The 21,280-nt window shown below is 40.7% G+C and overlaps 1 protein-coding gene across 3 annotated transcripts in view; it reads right to left on the minus strand.

The window, feature by feature from the left end:
• Window positions 1–21,280, minus strand: part of LOC150081120 (uncharacterized) — a 71,936-nt gene that overhangs the window by 14,930 nt on the left and 35,726 nt on the right. Inside the window, exon 1 of one of the 3 annotated variants that reach the window (XM_090381141.1) lies at window positions 12,881–13,160. The exons of 1 other annotated variant lie outside the window; for it this stretch is intronic. In XM_090381141.1, coding sequence (XP_090237267.1) covers window positions 12,881–13,031 — 151 coding nt within the window. In that variant the 5' untranslated portion in view covers window positions 13,032–13,160. One more of the 3 variants, XM_090381143.1, reaches the window with a different exon arrangement.

Below are 21,280 nucleotides of genomic sequence, written 5' to 3' on the forward strand. Positions count from 1 at the left end.
CAGCAATGCCCTGGACGACCGCGTCCAGGTACTTGTCCCTAGCTGCGAGAAGGCAAAGCTTCCCCTACTACCAGCTCGCCCGCCCTGAGGAAAGAAGAATTTCCCCGGGATGAAAAGTAACCAATCAAAGACGAAGGGAGGACGGGAACCTCCCTGGCCCAGAGAAGTCCCATTCCAGGATGAAATGCAAGGGAAAAAAAAATTGGAGAGGATGTGGTGTGTTGTGCTGACCTGTGGAGCCCCAGGAGAAAGCAGATCGCGAGGAAAAAATAAAATAAAAATACTTTTTTTCCTCCTTTTCTTTTTCCTATCTTGATCCCGCACCCCAGTCGTAGAAAGGAGAAGAGGGTCGGCCAGAGTGCCAGCTACAGCATGACAGATTTAAAAAAAAGAGAAGAAAAAGTTTTTCATCCTGCTCAGAATGGAGACGAGAGGGAATCAAGAGAGTGCTATTGCTACTCATGAGCCAGGAACAAGTCCCAGAACCATTGGGAGCTTAGCTGTTTTATGCGGCGGACGGACAAACAGATATGATCGACCTGTCCGTCCTAGTTTGTTAAAAAACTAAGTCACGCACCAACAGACATCGCCACCATAAATCGCCTTTTTTTTTTTTTTTTTTTAACTGAGTAAACGTGAAATAACTGAAAACGCGCGAATCAGAGATATTATCTAATTACAGAAATTCTTAGTTTCCTTCCAATCCAACCAAACATCGGGGGCATAAATTCAGTCGCTTCCCCACAAAACAATCTCCCTTCGTGACAAGCAACCAATACTCACAGTGTCGCGTTCCCTAATGGAGCCAAAATTATGAGACACAAATTTTCGTTCGAGTTTCTTGATAGCGGAGTCCTGTGAGAAAAACCACCGTTAACGGTAGGCTGTAAAGGGGTCGTAGTAATAAAGGGAACACTTTCCAGCCACGAGTTGCATCAGAGCAGTTAATTCCTCCTTTTCTTATACTCACAGGGAAAGGAAATCGTGTTGAACTGAAGGATAACACGCCACCAGGAATTATGTCAGACTGGATCTTAACGAAGAAACGTTTTTAGTTTTTGATGGAACACTTCAGTGGCACGAATATAAAGGAAAATGCTTTCTGCAATGGGATGGTCACTCCACAGTTCGCGATTCATTAAGAAGTAGAAGAAACTACTGATTAAATAGAAGAAAACTGTAAATTAATAAGACGTGTAAATTATAAATAAGATGACAATAAATTAATCTAAATTAAAAATCGATTATAAATTAAATTAATAAATCACGCCTGGGGCAGTGAACCTAAAACCTCTTTCAGGCTTCTAGACTCCATTAGGGCAGTTAAGTCAATTAATGTCCCATCTCTAACAACGTCTCTCCACTCTATCTCAGACAGTGTTCCTGTTGCTTTGCCTTTTCTATGAATCCTTCCATGGGCACAATTTTTCTGAACTGATTTCTGTAATTTTCCCCTCTCACATCGAAACTAGTAGAACACGTACCACAACCAGTCAACATCCATTTTCTGCCCAACTCATTTATCCCTTCAACTTCTATTCTTTGGAACAACCTTCCTTCGCAGTATTTCCTGAAAATTATAATTTCTTATTCCGTCCCCAGGTAGGAAAATCCCTCTCTAAAGAATTTAAGACATTTTTCTTAAAACATTTTGAATTGTTTCAAAATACACTCTCATTCATTCCGCTGTAAAACAAATTTTCATTCTAAATTCATTAAATTACGAAGCGTTACCCACCCAACTGGCAGTTGGGTGGGTAACGGTTTGGCTGAAACAAGAAGAAGAAATGAATCACTTATAAGTTTATCAAGTGGAAATCTGCTGTACACCAATGGAAACAGTGAAAGGAGTGAAGGTGGAGTTGGGTTTCTGGTCCATAAAGATTTTAAAAACAATATTTTGGAATTCAAAAGTACATCACCAAGAGTGTCAAGACTGATACTCAGGATTTCTAAGAGGTACAAGTTAAAGGTTATAATGATTTATGCACCAACGTCGAGCCATGATGATGAAGAGGTTGAAGAAATGTACACCGAAATTGAGTCTTCTAGATGAACAGAAAACCCACTACACTATTATTATGGGGGACTTCAATGCTAAGGTTGGAAAAAGACAAAACAGCGCGGAAAAAGAAATTATAGGAAATTTTGGAATTGGTGAAAGAAATGAAAGAGGTGAAAGACTTGTGGAATTTTGCAGAATCTCAAGGACTTCTCAGGACTAAGATATCGATGAGGAATATTACAACTTTCTGAAAGTGATAAACCCAAGAAACCTATAGGGAAAAAGAAATCCAAAGAAGAAAAAATTAGTCAAGAAACACTTGCTATGATGAACCGAAGAAGACAAATGAAGAGCAAGAAAAACACTGACAGGGAGAAAATTCAGTATACTGAGTTATGCAAAGCCATTAGAAAGAGACTCAGAGAGGACATAAGAAGATTTAACACAAGAAAAGTAGAACAAACATTAAGGGAAAACAAAGGATATAAATCAGCAGCCATGAGCAGTAATACAGAAAGACAAATCTGAATCTGAAGTATAGCGATATTGTACTTATAAACAGCAGAGAAGGCATAATTCAAATAGTAGAAGACTACTATAGAGAATTATACAAGGAGCGAGGGAATGATACCAGCAGTGGGGAAGATGGATTGCAAAGTAACAACACATACTACATACCCGATATTCTTCCTGATGAGGTAGAACATGCATTGAAGAAAATGAAGAATCAGAAAGCCCAGGGGGAAGATGAAGTTACTGTAGAGTTGTTAAAATTGGGAGGAAGAGACATAACACAAAAACTGGCAAGGCTCTTCACAAAGTGCATTAGAAAAGGTGTGATGCCTAAGCAGTGGAATAATGCAATCTTAGTTTTGCTGCATAAGAAAGGAGATAAATCAGAAATTGGAAATTATAGACCAATTAGCTTGTTATCCCACATCTACAAGTTGTTCACAAGGGTCATTACTAACAGATTAGAAATAATACTTGATGAGAATAAACCGAAAGAGCAAGCTGGCTTTAAGATCCATAGATTTTAATCCATGTATCACCTTCACGTAATATCACAGCTAATGGAGAAAGCAAATGAATATAAAACACCATTATGCCTCCGAAGCTGTTTATTGCTGCCCTTGAGCAAGCTTTCAGATTAGACTGGTCACAGAAAGGAGTCAATGTGAATGGAGAGTACCTAAACCATTTACGATTTGCAGATGACATTGTGGTCATAAGCCACGACCCCCAAGAATTAGAGGAAAATCTTAATCAGTTATGCACAGTTAGTAAGGATTTTGGACTAAAGATGAATATGGCTAAAACAAAAGTAATGATGAACAAGTATGCCACAGAAAGGGAAATAATGATTGAAGGAGCAGTAATTGAAAAGGTGGAGTCATATACTTATCTGGGACAAGTTATTAGCTGTAATAATGATAAATGGCTGGAAGTCAAGAGAAGAATAAATTTTGGATGGATAGCATTCAGGAAATATAGCCACATACTGAAGAGCAATATCCCAGTTTGTCTGAAACGTAAAATAATGAACCAATGTATACTCCCCACCACGACTTATGGAAGTGAAACTTGGGCACTCACCAAAAGAATGGAAGAGAAGCTGAGAACCACACAGCGAAGAATGGAACGAATCATATTGGGAATCAGACTGTTAGATAAGAAGAGAAACACATGGATTAGGCAGCAAACTCAAGTAAAGGACATTCTTATCAAAACTAAAGAACTAAAATGGTCTTGGGCAGGACACATAGCTCGAAGACATGATGACAGATGGACTAAGGAAACAACAGAATGATATCCAAGAGGAGCTAGAAGAAAACCTGGAAGACAAAGGCGGAGATTGTGGGCAGTAAATGGATGGCCAGTGCTCAAAACAGAAGGAACTGGAAAGTTGCTGGAGAGGCCTTCATCCTGCAGTGGATTGAAAATGGCTGATGATGATGACCCACCCAACCTGTTATGTAAAAATGATAATATTACATTTCAATAATTTACTTGTGTGAACTTTCAAAACTTGACCCGATGTTGTTGTTGTTTTTGGTTTTTAGGAGCATTAGCAACTAAGGCCATATTGCTCCGGGATATGCGGCGTTCATTCCCTGACCTTTCCGCATCTTCCGTATTTGGTGGTGACGGGCTCGAACCCCGGTCTGATCAAGAAGCATGTGATACACACTACTGCTCCTTCCCACCTGGCTACGGAGGCATCACTTGACCCGATGACCCATGGGGATAAGCGTTACAAGGTATTACAGATAATTTTCACTTTTCATTAGCGTTTTGCTCTTTCGTTAATCGTAGATGCTCTTTCCCCAGTTGTCCTAGTCATACAGGTCGAAATCGCTATTTTTAAAAACCTAATACATGCAGATGGAGGGAGATTTGAATATCCAAACCGTGCCAACCTGATACCCCTCAGTAATTCGTATTCCTCCCCTCTTTCCCAGAAGGATGCAGTTTAGGAACAGTGCGAGGATGTGTTTATTTGTGACTCATCTTTTCACTAAGGGCAAAAGAGGTACGGACAAGTGGGCTGCAAGACCAATTTTTACCAAATTCATTACCAATAATTATGCATTTTGTTGATTTTTTTACATTTAATAATTAATCTAACAATATTACGTAACACTAATGACTTTCTCATTAAAAAGTCCTAATAAGAGTTAAATATTGAGAAAGATTCACAAATGAAGGCAAAAATCGAATATTATTACTAAAACGGAACATTTTCAAAGGTCAATGTGAAACTAACATTTTGACATGTTGGTTTTAAGCTCGCGGGGAAACACACAAAACTTTAAGTTTAGCCTTGTTGGGCTTAACCCATGTGGAACTGTACTCGAAACAGGTTCCAAGATGCTAAGTGTGCAAACCTCTCCCTTTCTTTTCACTGGCAGTTTCTTGGCGCTGTCTTCGGAGGACGTCGTAATAATTTCTACTTAGTGGCTCCACCGGATGTCATACCAAGGCCTACTCCTCGCGCTAAGTGAATACCACGGGGATCATTAAGCAGCACGCGTCACGTTCTAGTAGCTGTTATCCTAAATAGCGGGTGCGCAGTGCACAGGTATCAATAGTTGTCCTGGAACATGGCTGAACGTGCTCTAATCTATCCTCTTCGTTTCCGGCACTCGCTATTCACTCCACTTATCACACGTATTGTGCTCGAGTAATCGAGTCGCTACAGAGCCTGCAATCCTCACGTGGAGTGCATTGTGGTGATTGTCGGACCTTTTTACCGCGACTGACACTTCCTCATTGTGGAGATGGGGCTTCTTTAATGGTGACCCAATATTAATTCTGCAATTAGTTTCCCACCCACCCCGTTTCTCTAAAAGAGGAGGGGAAATAAATGCGAGTGCGATGCACCCAGTTCAAAGAGTTCTCGTGAGCTCCACAAGTATCGCGGCATTAAATATTTTGCACATTCCAGATAATAACGAAATAAAATTCAGGACACTGCAATCGGTGACTTCGGTGCAGTAACCCTTAACAACAGTGACTTTTTTCAGTTGAAATGAACTCCATCTCTTTGGAGATGGAGCGGTAACCTTTGGGGGCGAATCTTGGGATTTTAACTCATAATTAAGAAAGAGCAAATATGTAATAAACAAAGTATCACTAAGACTAAGCACAATTAAGAAAAAGTTCTCAAAGAAACACCTGTGATAATTGTCAATATGGCTTTTACGTTATTCTGAAGTAATGAAATCGATTTAATAATATTAAATTCTTCACCCACCAAAAGAATCCTTAATTACCAGAGGACTATAAACTAGAATTAAAACTCCTTGAGTGGTAAAATTTTCACAATTATCATAACCACTGTCAGCATCTCTCTCTCTCTCTCTTGCTTGAAATGAAAGCAGTAATTTGATTCACCGCTCTAAATTGCACTGGCGTACAGTTAAAAATCCAGTTAACTTCCCAAGTACTTTACAGAATAATTCGAGGTCTCGCTGGAGTGGGGAAGGCAAGTACTCAGAGTCGCCAGCCAGATCCGCAGATACTTAGTCTGCACGAGTGGCTCCGAAAATCGAAGTTTTACTTCGTGTTCATCTGCAGCAACAGCGCATCTTCGGACCGAGATAAATTCGCAACTTCGCCGAAGAGTGGGCCAAGTCAAGCTGTCATGGTGGTGTGTTTATTAGGGGAATTTCTCGATGCACGTTCCATTAAGGAGGAGTTCCGCCTTGAAACTCGCGGCTCTCTGAGATGATGGAAACATCTGGAGGAAATGGAGAGTTCTTGGTGGGGAGGAGGGGGGAGGGCTCAGCGAGTACTTCCTTATGGAGGAAACCGTAATGATTTCATCAGACTCCGCGATGAGTAGGCGCTAATGACCTGCCGCACTCCGCACATTCAGAGCGGGATTGATCGAAACGTCGGAATTTTTAAGGTTGCTTTTTTTGTTCTTTTTGTAGATTGAAGATACGGCGAGTAAAAAGGCCGGCAAAAGACGGGTAAACACCCCGCAAATAACTTAAGTAACGACCTGCGGGGTTAAGGTCGTGCAGGTTTAAGAGGTGGGAGTACAAAAATGAGGAACAGTCACAATACTTCCCCGTTGGGTGTTAGCCGAGACAAATTTAAACAGGGTGGAGTCTGAGAAGGAAAATCTGTTAGGGCAAATGCATCGACAGCAGAAAGGTACGTCCTTGTTTACGAGTGAACTCATGCAGAAAGAATCACTTTGTTCATTCTTGAAAAGCGGGGATTCCTTTGAGATTACATTGAGATTTACGCCGATTCCATGTTTATTGGTTTCGTGGATTTATTAAATTAAAACCATGCAGCCAAGCGGAAACTCCTGTTTAGAAATTAAAATGGGAACGAAAGTTTTCTGTGGTTCGTTACGCCTTCCCCGGTGGGTGAGGATGAACCGCTGTTCTTTAACATTGTGTGTGTGCGTGTGTGTATATATATATATATTCCATCATATATTTCTCTTATTACCACTCCTGTACCTATTACTTCTATTCTATATATATATAAACTTCAGTAACGTAGCCTGGGTTCAATTCCTTTTCAGACAAGGGCTCTTTTTCACGCCCTGGGAGATTTAGTAGTTCGTCATTGTTACCCCCCCCCATCTCCACTCTGGTGAAAGGTCAGTCAGTGTGGAATTCAGGGCCAACACTCCAATATTGAGACATTAGCTCTCAGTGCACTTAAAATATTTATAGATTCGTTATATAAAACAGTAACCGTATTAAATGATAAAATTAGTTCATGGCAACCGTGAATGTACCGTAACAACCGGACTCGTATTCCGGCTTGATTCCGAAAATGACGTCTGCACAATTCCGATTTGCAAAAAAAGGAGAAAATTGCAAACTCTGCCGCGTCTTCATTTTTATTCACTTGCGTACGTTTGTATGTACGTGCATGCGCGCACGTACATACAAACAAACGCATTATCCAAATTGACACACTATGAGGTGTCCAGAAACGGTTTAACCCTCATTTGCCAAATAACTATATTTAGGAATCTTGAACCGACAGGAGATGTTGCGCACCCTTATGTTGTCAAATTCCAGGAGTGGAATTGGAAAATTCTTTAATGGAGAGAAAAAAAGAGTTACATATTATTGTAATGGGTTCACCACACCCGGGGTTCGCAGAAAATGCTAGAGATTCGCAATGAAAATACAATTAAAATAAGTAAGTAGACGGTATTAATGTTCTAGACCTATAAAAATATTAATTTTATTTCCCTCCCACACACTGATATTGCACGAACTTCCTTTGGTTTCAACCATGCAGGCAGGACCGATTCCAGAGTTCAGTGAACCCGAGAGAAAGAAAGTTTGGTTCATATGGTCTTCATTGGCGGGACTGAGGATTTCCCTTTGTTGGGAATTCGTGCTCCAATGGACTAATTTCACGAGGTCACAGTTTAACAGACCTACCAATTCCATAAAAGAGAAAGTTGTATATCTTATCTAATCATACATTTAGATTTGAAATTAATATTCTAATGGATAAATGACGCAAACAAGTGGACTTATTTCTCTGCAGGTACCAAAAAGGAAAAAAAATCCATCATTCGTGATTTCCCCCTTCGCCGAAAAGTGTCTATCCAATTCCACTTTGAACTACCAACCTCTCTGCCTCTACCAATGTGGCAGTTAATTTATTCCAATTATTTCACAACACGCTCATCGAAAGTAAACATCATAAGATTTAGTTCTGTTCTTTCCCAATATTATGTATTTGTGACCTCTGGTTTCTTCTCTCTTCTATCAGTTAAATTATAACTGATAGCAGGTAAAATGAACCACTCGTTCTTTCAGAATCACTTCAGGGTCTTATATATTTATATTAGAGGACATCATGTGCCCCCCCCCACTAACCACCGCATGGGAAATTTCTTGTATAACTGAATTTTGTTCGTCCTGGACAACTTAATTTCACACCCCCTAGCTTATAATTCCTGGATTTCTGTTCCCCAGGTGAAAAACCTTGCCTTTAGAAATATTAATCAGCACTTATTATTTTTCAGCCTATTTGTGAAATTGATCTGTCATTTTAAAGCAAAATGGCCTAGTTTTGGTCGTTAACCACCTTCCCTACCTTTAACTCCTCCGCAAACTTGGACAACTTCCTTTGCACTCCCTTGCCAATGTCATTAAGGAAGATGAAAAATATAAGTTGCTCCAACACTGATCCGTGAGGGACTCAACTTACTATAGTGGTCTACCCTGAGGCATGCCCATTTATGATTGCTGTGTCTCCTCTTTTAGCTATCCCCTTGACTGAACGAAGGCCCTTGCCGTTAATCCCAATTTGATCCAATTTATATAAACAGAATAAAATCGGTCAGAATATTCGAATCCTTGGAAATGCTAACATGTAGATTTTAATATAATATAAAGGATTTAATGTGTTGAATATAAAGGTTGTGAATAACTAATTTATGACAAACATTACCGATAAATTCGAGCACACTTTTGTTCGCAGTCAAAAGGAAACGTATAGTTACAAAAACTGTTTGTCTAAAATTGGCTTCTGTCTATTCACAAGCTTCTCCATCTATTCCAAAGAGGACGATTAACGAAAGCGTGACTTTCTCTGCGTTCTGATAGAGGAAGGGACGGGGTCAAACTTGTACCCTACCGTAGAGAGGTGCAACACTCTTCCCTTTATCACGTCCCGCGGGTTTTCTACATGCTACCCATACACGGATCAAGCAATGTTTTTCAAGACGCGAAACCGGTTCCAGCTGGTTGGCACTGAACGCTCAATTGCCTTCCCCTTCCTTCACTCACAGAACGAGACACGACGACGAACTCAGTAGGGTAGAGATCGCAGCGGTTCTGTCGTTTCATCCTTTGTCATTAAAAATAGAACTGCTTCGGAAAGATTTTTCCCCTTGAGTGAAACGCGATGGCAGAGTCTTTTTTTTTTTTTTTCTTAAGGCCAGTAAAGCGACTGGAAAGGAGAAATTCGGAGTTGGGACTACAATCCAGAAGTTCCTTTGCGTATAGTGACAGTTGTCATGGAAATGTACGTGGTTCTTGCATTCTCATTCTGAAAAGGGCATTCAGGACAGTTTCCAGAGTTTACAAAATTAATCCCATTTTGGTGGAACTCTTCTTCCAGAAGTTATCAGCCTCTAACCTCATCTTTAGCTGCTTTTAAGCATGTCGTGAGGTATCTTTGGGAAGACTTCTAGAGGGCATTGATTACTTCTGAGACCATTTTCCTCTTTCTTACACAAGTACCCTGGGTGCCAAAGGAAGGGAGTTGTTCCACCGAAAAATTTTCCGGTGGGTTATTTGTAACCCCATTTCGAATAATAGCACAAACTTCGTACCTCGCGCTATTTTTGAATAGATTCCGATTAAAATCATAATGGTGTCTGTTTCGGAGATGGCACCACCCATTACAGCACCGATTCGTGTAGTTCATCTTGAATTATGTCTAAACAATAGCGCGAGCGTGCGTGCTCTCAGATTGATTTGTAAGCAGTCCGAAACCGATATCTCGTAGTTCATCCTGAGTGCAAGTTTCATTTAATTTCCTTTGAATCAAAACAAGAATATCTACCGCTGAAACATGTTAATCGCTCGCGCAGTAGGGAAACTTGGGACAAGAAAAAAAAAAAAAAAAGACCACAATGTGTCAAGTCTGAAGGTCTACAAGCTTCGCAAGTTCGTCTGATTTGATTTCTAACCCAACCAGTTGAGGAGCCAGGTACCGAACCGACTGAGTAATTTATGCAGAGTAGCTCAAACCAGTCAGGGAGTAGGTATTGGCTGGATCGGAACCGATGATTTAGGCTATCAGTGAGACCCATGAAGAACTCAACCCCCACCTTATTGGCAAAGTGGGTGGTTCTGATTGATAAAGCTGTTTTTAGTGGCGTTCAGATCTGCGCTCTTTTGGTAGATCTGTTCGGGATGGAAAGCAAAGTGTTAATATTTTTTTTTTAGAACAGAGAGATGGTGGCTCTCCAACAAATGATATCGTTAAGCTGATGAATAATTCTCATTTCTCGGGCTTAATTTTGCACATCAAAAAGTAGGATTCTTTGTGATGATAATAATAATAGACCATAACAGGAAAGATGCCGAGGAAACGTTTGGGGTTTGCTGAGATGATCGAGTTTCGAAAGAACTTACATTTTAAAACAGACGGGAGGGAGGGGAATTTGTACTCGACTAATTGAAACGAATTTCTTTCAATGCTGACTTAGGCTAAATTTTAAAATAACACCAAGCTACAAACTTTGAAAAATGTTAGAAGTAGCCAGAGATAGCTGGGATATTCTCCACTTTTTCAGAGCCTATAATTTGTCTTATTTTCGAACAAATCCTCATTTTTTTTTTAATTTTCTTTCTCACGTTCTAATTTTTTTTATTTCTCTCCATTCTGGCGAATCTCAATGTCTTCGGCATGACTCACTCCAACGTCCTGAAGGGTAGAAAAACAACGCAATTTCTTCTAGGCTGCAAATTACACTCCTTCAAACTGAGAATAGGGTTGGGTGAGGGGGAGGGGGGTGATATGGCAGCATGAGAGCAATTTTTCGCTCATTTCTCCCACACACACTTTCATATCACACTTAAGCCCATGTCGCCATTTCTAACTGGCTAATGGAGGTTACTAAATTAGGTCGTTTTAGAGAAGAGGTAGGAAATCAGGTTAGTTCGCCAACAGAGTACGTGGGTGCTTCTGTCTGCATCCCACCACAGCACTCGTAATTCGTGTTATCTGCACCAGGTGTTCCGAGTGGAATGGACGAATTTGAGCATAAAATGCCCTCCAGGGTGCTGCCACCACTTAGCGTTGGTTAGCAACCAAAACTGTGAAGAAATGGACTGTGTTCTGTCTCGCTTCAGTTCTTGCACAATGGGCATAACACCGTAGGCTGTTCATTGTGTTCTTTGAGAGGGTGTTAGTTTCTCTTAGGAGGACCTTTGTAAGAGTTTTTACTTAAAATTATTTGAAATTCGCGCTTCTGTTGCGTTATCTTCACAGCAAGGTGGCCTTCCAGAAATATCCTACCATTCTGCATTCCTAACCTCCAACAGGTGGAACAATTGAAGCCCATCGCTTAATTGCCCCATTGTCGATTTCAGTAGGCGATGTTATATTGGTCTATTCGATTGCAATTTATGGCAACATCTGAACACGAATGTATAAAAAAAACCATTGCGGCTGTTGTACATCAGCTCCCCCACCAGTGACAAGTCAAAAACGAAGTCTTTGGCTCCGATACGCATTACTGAACACGATCAGGTTTGAGAAGAATGAAGACAAAACGTACAGCTCTGCACATGACGACCTTAGTCTGTTATTAAAGTGTCTTTACTCTTCAAATGTGATGGGCAGATCGACACGTGTCCTGTTCTCGGAGTCTGATGCTCTAAAAATACAACGCACTAAAATTGTAACTTGGTTTTTTCAGCGCACTCTACTATTATTTTTTCCAGGCTGTATATATCGAAGAAGGGAAGAAGAAATGAGAGTTATCAATTGGTTCCTCAAGAAAAATTCCAGATCTTCTGTTGATGAAAAACGAATTCTTAACTCCATCAGACGACTCGACGAGCAGGTAGTTGTCCTTCGTAACAGATCATTACAAGTTGCTACTTCCCGTAACTACGTCTGCAATGATGCGCTCATTAATACCAAAAACGCACGAGCACACGCAAGATGCACTTAAAAATCTCTTCGAACACGGTTAGACTATTGAGATTTGGGTCACATTTGATTCAACCGGACGCAGATGTCATTTCGAGGATGAAATATAATTCCGCAGTGAACGTGTCAAGTCTAATAAGAAGTGCATTCGAACAGAAGTGAGTCTGAAGGCAGCGCAAAGAAATCGATCTGTTCTGCTAAGAATAAGCTGCTAGATACCCGGATAAGGCGCAATTCTCTTAAATGTTTTGTGCAAACCGGTGCTGTTACCGTTTCAGTTTGTTAATGTACCTGTTATGGGCAGGAAAGAGTGCAGAAATCGGGTGAGTTCGCTCGAGTAGTTCTTGAGAGTTAATTTAGATGGTCTTCCTTTTGCCCTCTAAGAATAGATGTGAGAAACTCTCGCTATTGGTCCCTTTGGGCGCATTTTTCGTAATTAGTGTGTGGATACCGAACACAACGTTGTCTCAGGAGTGAGGTTTATCGCCGCGAGGTATTTAGTACAGCATTAATTAAAAATAAAAGTTACGCAAATCCGAAAGAGGAATCGCGCAAAGCATGCAAACGCATTTCCAATGAATCAAACTAAAATGAAAGCTGAATTGCGTGAAAGTGACTTACCATCACTGTTCCACACCCCATCAAATTAGAAGAAATGTCTGAGCAGAAAGGCAGCATCCTACATCACTGCACGTTCACTGTACCTACCTTCGTAATGGTTCCTATCCTCGGCCATGTCTGCACGTTTCTTTGTGATCAACAGATGGGCGCCGCTTGCGCTTTTCTCGCGATTATATCTGACGTCACGTTCGTCAAACTCTAGGCTACGAGGTGTCCAGAGAACCACGTGGAGTGTCATCTATCCGCACATGCCAGACGATTCCTGCCATAATCGTCCGTTACATTTGAACCTAAGCCTAACGCCATTGTGATTCGCTGACCTGCCAGCTCAACGGACAAAGCGAACTGCCGCAGTCGCGAGTTCTAACCAGCCGCCGGGTGGGCTGGCCTCCGTGTGTTTCTAGTCTTTCCAGTTTGGCGTACACTAGAGACGGCAATGCCCCACAAACTCTCGAGACAGACGCCTCTTCGGCATCCTATTGGTGGTTCTGGCAGAGACACAAAGGGTAGGTGATGAGGACGCACACAAAAACGTGCACCGATCTACGGAGAGAGAGAGAGAGGGGTAGATGGTTAGTAAAACGAGTCAGTAGGAAACGAGTGGAGAGGGTTCATCACGCACGGTAAGGGACAATAATCCGGAGGGGTTGCAGCATTAATTGCTTTGTTGCGCGTTAGAAACAGGTCAAACCCACTGGTTAAATAGCAATCGAATGATGCTCGCTGCCGAGAGACAACCATCAATAGTTTGTGCGGAAAGTAGGGGTGGTGACGGAAACACGAGATCAAATGTTAACCAAACAGTGCCGGAGTCATATCCGTCGTGGGCATTCGGTTCTCAGGATTATACGTGACCTCTCTGTAAATTGCTTAAAAATTAATAAAAATTGTCCCGTCTTTCCTTGGACATCCAGAAATGCAGAAAACATTGGAATTGATTTATTTTTGCCCAATTGGTGGAGAAATACTGGCCTTTCATTCGGCTGCGGTTTGGGTTGATCACAAAAAAAACGATACCTTGCTGGTAGATAGTCAATTTTGGGAATCCAACTTTGAAAACTCAAAAGTCGACAGCAACCAGTCTTGCGGTGAGAAACCATTTCCTTTTCAGGCCTCGAAGCGCTTCTCTAAACTTTACGTTCTCATCCAGTAAGTGGTGATAAATGACTGTTACTGGATTACATCATATGCTAGACAGGGCAGCCAGCGGGTCGCTGCAAGGGACTGTCACCATTTAGATATTCTATTCGAGGATACGCAATTAATTCCCGAGTTTTGCTAAATCCCCACCAAAATGCTGCTTGTTCATTAGTAATGTTGCCATTATCTCTAGTTCTGGATATCCTGAGCAGACCTCCATTATGTAACTGAATAATTGCCCAAATCCGCGCGAGAAAAAAGAACCACTTATTTTTGAATTTCTTGATTGTAATGGAACCGTAATTAAGTTGGATGGTAGATAGCTGTCGTCCATTAGTTAGTAGACACCGAAGAAGTATGTGCACGCGCCATTTGAGGAGCCCATTATAAGGCGCATTACTCCTCCCCGTTCCATCCTAATTTTCTTCGATATTTTACGAAGTCTTTTAGAAGATCGTGCTCGAATTTTTGAATTTTAAGTAGTTCGAGTCCTTCTTCAGAAGTTACTTTAATTGGCTATTCATCTGTATAAAACCTCCGTAGTCAGTGGATAATGAGTTGCACGATTCTTCAACCCCTTCATTACAATCTTGAATAACGTTAAATGCCGAACAGCTTATAACGGTCCCAGTTTCCCCCTTTTTATTTTTGGATTTATTTAAAATTAAATAAAACATTTTTCGTCGATATTCTGACTGCTATAATTTCGCCGAATTTCACCCGAGTCCTCTCTCTATTACGTTCAAGTGTAATGTCCATAATTATTGTAAAGAAGGAAACAATAAGTCTCTCACCCGCTTGCCTTCCCCAAGCAGTTGTCCTTGCACTCCGCAAGTTCACCTTGCTGTCAGCGAAAGTCAATTCGCACAATGGCCGCGGCCATTTGGTGGTTGAATTCAAATTGCCCATGACCTATTACATCACTTTAGGGGATATTGCGTCACTTCCGCTATCTACAGAAACTCTGAGAATAGATTACCATGGTAACCGTTTGCTGATCATTCGGTTTATCGATAATGCACGCGAGAGAGAGAGTCCCAATATTGTATTGCTATGGTAACATACTTCTTGCGTGTGATTTGTGGTTGAATATCTCTCACAATACGCAGCCGGCCACACAAGAAAGTCAACGAATACTGTGCCATCAATAGCGATTATTTTCGTTTCTTTATGTTATTTTATTACCTATCGTGTCTAGAGGGGGCCTGTGGAATTTTCACTGTTGGGGAAAAAGCCTGATCTGCTGTCAACGTCGTAAAAAAAACAAAAAAAAAAAAAAAAACACGCCCTTTTCTATTTTGAACTTAACAAGTTGATCTGACCCGGCGTACCGCTGAGTAAGATTTAAAGTACTAACTTGTGATGGATGTATAGAAAAATGGAGTGCATTCAAGCACATTTAAGAATGCGTGTTATTTGTGAAGAGTTTGGACTATGATTACACAATGCGAGCCTTCATTTTGCTTTACCCGGATGACGCTGAATTCTGTGATCGACTTGTCTGTGCTATTTGCGGATCACAGAATGTCCTGGAGGTTGGTTATAAAGGTGAAAATTAAGAATTCAGTTTATTGACCACTGGTTAGTTTTTTTTTTTTTTTTTTAATCAGCAAATGTTCTTCTCGGCGTGTCTCTATCTCTCATTCATATCACTTCATGCAATGCTTGTAATATCCTAATTTGCTTGATGTCAGTCATTTCCGAAAAACAAATAATTTGGTATTTAAAAATTAACTCATTAAATTCTGGTTAATATCATAAACTCGAGGACAATATTGTGAACAACCGTTTCTCCAAGAACGATTTTATCGTAACCACCCTGCCCTCCTGACCTTATTGATTTCAGCAAACTTTGAAAGCTTTTCCTGCATCCCCTGATCAATATCATTTTGGAAGATAAGAAGTAGAACGCGTACTCCCTTAGGGACCACACATGCTACTGCAGTCCACTATAAAGAATACCCACTTTGTCTCCTGTCCTTCAACTAACTTTTAATCCATTGATTGATCACCCCCTGTTGTCCTGATCTGCTCTAATTTTAAGAATAAACAACTTCTCTGACCTTCTTTCTTATTCTTGTCCGGTTATATAATGACAAAGTGGTTCCTTGCATCCACTTGCATTACAACCTTATCAAAGTAATACTAGATTTGTCATGCAAGATCTCCCCCTAACGAAACATTCTGAAATCCAGTTAGGACATAATTCTTGTCCAGATGGTTTTGTTTTGCGTCTTTAACCATAGACTCTATAATCTCACCAATCACAGAGGTCACTATAATTGGCCATCACTTCTTTGTCTCCTCCCGTATAGACTGGAAAGGCATTGGCACTTTTCCAGTAAGAAGAAATAATTCCCGAGTCTAATGGCGATCTCATCAATATTACTAATGATTGGATGCACACTTCTCTTACCTTTCCGTTCCAGTATAACTTATATTACACCACTCATACCTCAGGCTTCACACACACGCTTTCTCTCAGTCTCAATAGCTTTTCAGGCCTCACTATTTCACTTATTTTATATCGGTTCGACCTCACTGTTTGTTCCCGTAATAATGTCGGCAGTCAAAGTTAATTTCAAATACTTTTTCAACTCGGCTGCCATTCCAGCTGGATTGTCCATTATGCCACTGTGAATTTTCAAGTGGCGCCAGTCGAATTTTCTTTCTGTGTCTTTGAATTCATAAAATAATCCCTTTTTTAGCTCTCATGGCCAAGGATTTTCACAAATCTTAACCTGTCAATGGTTTTATTTATATGCTTATTGGTTTATACTTATCGTGTGAAGCAGCATTACGCGATAGCCTGTAACTCTTCCACCCTTTTTCTATTTTGCATTATACCATTCTTCCAGCTCTCTTATCATTCATTTTGGTAGTATCTTGCAGCAGTACTTCCCAACTAGAACGAATCTGTTTGTGGTCTCCAAGATAAATTCTTGGAATTTATTACAAATAGCATATTGTAATAACGCCATAATTGTCCCTTCCTGAATTAAAGACCCGATCTTTCCCTTTGACCACCGAAATTTCCTTGGATACCCATTTTATGATGCAATCATTTCCTGCGATAGTTTCCTTAACTGTCGCAATTTTGATACTGCCTGAATCCTTGGTGAGAACTAAGTACATAATTGTCCGTTATCGAACAGCTAACTCCTCTTATATTAGGGACAACTTCGTCAGCGATGCCTTTTTAACTAACAGTGGTTACAAATTATTGCTGTTTGTGTTTTTAAGAAAATAATAAAAAGGCATATGAATGGTGAATGAGCACGTTCATTGGCCATCTCCACTTTCTCCATGTAAGAATCAAAAATGTCAGGCGTTTTTCAGCTCACTTACAGAAACATCGATTACAGAAAGCTAAATCATCGAGCGCTCACAAATCAGATCATTAAAATGATGCTGAAAATTAAAGTGCGTATTTAGTAGGAAGGAGATTTCTCAGGGCCAGCGACCGCTACTTGCGAGAACCTGTGCGGCCCTCGACCTTCAGCATTTTATCTGTTCTGGCCCCTGGCCAAAACAGGTTGGATACCCCGGGATAAGGAAGGCATCAGCCGAAGCAATAAATCAGGTCGGATTAGGCAACCAAATTACTGGAGCACAAATAACAATTTGTAGATGTTGAAATAATATATCTTTATTTTGTTAAAAAAGAGATTTTTTTAACAAAATAAAAAAGGTATAAGTGCCTCAAATACCGACAATAATTTCCAGGGAAAAGAATCCGTCATTTTCTATCGATATCGACTCACCAACCTCTCTGGAAGTTCCAATTTCCAGAGAAGCAAGCCTTAATGACTGCTTCGCTACCCAGTGCGAAGAATTGATCACCGAGGACTACAGGTCAACGATTGTGGTAAGAATATCATTAAACGGGAAAATCAAATAGTTGACCGTGGTTGATAGCGTCCCACTGCTCAATACCATAATAATTGACCTCTCGTCCAAAACGATTATTGAAATTTTCCGCTTATGTGGTTGTGCCGGAGCATAAACAGAATAAATAAATAAAATAAGTTCCCATTCCACCTAAAAGGAATGAATTATTATAATACAGGTCGTCCAAATGCCCTAGAAAGGGTCTATTTTTCTTCCCATGCTCACCGAAAACACCACCGATTTCAGAGATATTTGGAGAATCAACCCTCCCCGTAAGCAACTGCTCAATGAAGCGTAGGTTTCTGATCGTGATCTGCTGTATTCCGGCTAAGTTGGTGTGAAAACTGAATCGCGAGATGATAAAAGGCTTTTTTCGACTCCATTCGGCTGTTGAGAATGTAGTATTCTGAGGTGTCTCTTCAGGTATATGTCAGGTGCAGCGGACCAAATCAATGTGTAAAGAGGTACTGGAATAAGCTACGATTGTGTGTTGCGCACAATATTTGGGTCATGACGTCCTGCAAGATCCTGCCTTACGGCCCATAACGTTTAGTATCTCTGTTTTAGTGCGATTAAGGGTTGAGAGAAATTAACTCCTGATCCTAGAATAGCCGTAGGTCCAAGTAGTGTTTGATGGATTTTAATCTAAAGTCTTCGATGAAAAGTGGTACTTCATTCAGTTACCTTTTTTTGTTATTGCCAACAGGGCCAATTTGAGGGTATTGAGATCCAAGCTGCTGGTTTGAGATACTCTGTAACTGTTGATTTACGCAGCATCTTATTGGTCCATCTCTGAGATGAGAGTTTATTCTCATCCGTTATTCTGAGGAAAAAACTTGCCATCATCAGTGTAATACAGGAAGCCATCTAATGTGGAAATAAAGGGCTTGAGTGAAAGACAAGAGATAATCTCCCTAATGATAGCAGGTTGATAACCTCGAGATGCAAGTTATTATGCATCATAATTAATTTCCTCTTAGGCAGTTATGCCCGAATCAACTCCAGGATGCAATTGCAGACCTAGAAAGAAGTTTGGACAATATGCAGAAGCAGAAAAATATCTACGGGATCATAAACTGCCTCAATATTTAAATCAAGCCGGTCAGTTACGGCATTCTGAGCCTTGAACAGCATCTCTAGGAGGTTAGTGGTTGTCAAACACACTTGACCGAAGTGTAAGGGTAAGCAGACTAATGAGGACAGCAGTGGTAAACTGGTTGGAGTACTTTCTGGAGACTCTGTACTGTTCTCCGAAGTTCCGTTTTGGTAGATGATGTTCCCAAAGCATTCTCCACACCCACTCTCGACCGTCTGATCTGAAAAATTCCTTGCCGCTACTTATCTACTTCCATCTGATGTCTCTGCCACAGCCTGCACACTTTTAAACCTGTTTCCCCTTTATATAAACTTGTTCTTCGCGTTTACCACATTGTGGAGGAGGGGAAAGTCCTCATGGTGGTACAGTGCATATAAGCGCCGCTTCCAGACCAAAATAAAAAAGCCTGGATTCGAATCCCAACAATAATACAAGGAATTTTTATGGGCATTTTCACAACATGGCTGAGGTAGCAGGTCTCCGGTGAAGGACGCATGCTTTTTCGTCCAGCACACATGCAAATCAACCACAGAACACATGCGATCTACAGACACGGGCAATATGGTCCAAATCACTGATGTGTCTAAAACTCTACAAACACTCTCACCACACTGGGAGGATGTCAGAATAATTTGCGCGTTTAATTTCTATTTTTGCACATTTCCTTGTTCCGTCGAGTTCCCCTCTGTGACCTCCGATCACATGACGCTTGCACTTGGGGAAACTTTGTCTCAGATAACTAACACGCAGCTGTTTGTTCGCCGAACCTATCCATTTTTATACTAAATGGCGCTGCTCATGTGCAGTGCTAATGTCTGCCATCACGCAAACCTAAATCCAGTGTCTCGATACTCCTCCCATCCTCCACTTCTTGGCCCTAATAGAAAGAACGGCTGAAGTTTGTCTTACGGACAAAGAAAACATCGGCGTTATTGCTAAAGCCGCGAGATCGACGCCGAGGCCTAGATCCGGAAATAGTAAGAAAAGGGAGGTTACATCCAAACGGTTTCATCCCTACCTTAACGCTTGGCAGTTGCGTCAAAGGAACAGACGAAGAACTGAGACACGCGAATAATAGTTTCAGCCTTGGCCGTAATTTGAGTGCCGCCAAGTTGGCATAGCACAACGAGGAAGGTCGATCGCTGCTGCTAGGAATAAATGTAAACAGTAGGCTTAACACGAACTAAATTAGTATATTTCGCATTAATACGCTTACGTTTACGTAAAATATTATAATCGAGCTGTTCTGCATTAGAGCAATTGCTGTTTGCTTTTGCGAGACTATCGATCTGCAATGGGTCTATTGCAGGAATCGCATGCGTTCTGCAGTACCAAAATGTTGCGGTTAAAAATGCTTTTTTCAATTTCTCTTGAAATTGACTGCTGTATACGTTTTATTTTTTCGTATTTGGGACCGTATAATAAATCCCCGAATTTTTTGCCCACGATTTTGAAACACCCTGCACATATACAGGAGAAATCACAGTTCGAGGTCTCATTGTCAGATGAACAACACAAATGGTACTTCGGCAGATGGAAGGGTGGACAGAATACAGATATAGCGAATAAACACAATGTTGAATATTTTTTGTTTCGGACCAGGATGTGCACCGAGTCCAATTGGAATAGACAAGTGAGCCAAAGAAATAAGGAGTCAAAAAACCAATAGAAATCCACAAACAAACTCTGTCTTCAATGAAGCATTTCCTAAACGGCAGGATGTTCAAGGAAGGGAAAAGAAACTTTCAAAATGAAAAACAACTCTTTAGTGACATCTTTAGCTTCAAACCGTATCATTAAAGAGAGTCGTTGAAACTACGAAAGACACCATCTTGGTCTTTGAGGTTTGTCGTGGATATTCTCAGTTTTAGTAGCTAAGGCTGTCAGTCGAGATGTATTCCTACAAGTAAGACATTGATGGAGCTGATGTTTCAACACAGAAGGCTGTAGATGAATAGAATTTTTTATTGGACAATGACACGTATGAGAATAGTTACAATAGATTGTAACTAATGTTCAGAACACCATGGACAGCTGTATGCAGTCCCTTGGAGGGGCCGTATATTAGATTATTAGACGCGGCATCAGAAATGGACAAGAGGTATCGGTAGATGAAGGTGAGTCGACTTTCTCCAAACAGTTCCAGGGTCTGTGATACGTAACTTTCATTATGGGAGTGGGATCTCCATGGTGAGGAGAATATTTTTATGCCTTTCACAAACTTAACTTAGCATCTGTTTTATCGAAGGTATGGACCACTTGGTTTGGAAGAAAGCTATTAGAGGGGGAGAGTGTTCTTGTGACTCATCAGTCACAAGAACACTCTTCCCCTCTAATAGCTTGAGCCTAAAACTTTGGTT

The sequence above is a fragment of the Mastigoproctus giganteus genome, chromosome 9, assembly GCF_048544385.1.
Source record: "Mastigoproctus giganteus isolate SK-2022 chromosome 9, ASM4854438v1, whole genome shotgun sequence".
NCBI classification, from domain to species: domain Eukaryota; kingdom Metazoa; phylum Arthropoda; class Arachnida; order Uropygi; family Thelyphonidae; genus Mastigoproctus; species Mastigoproctus giganteus.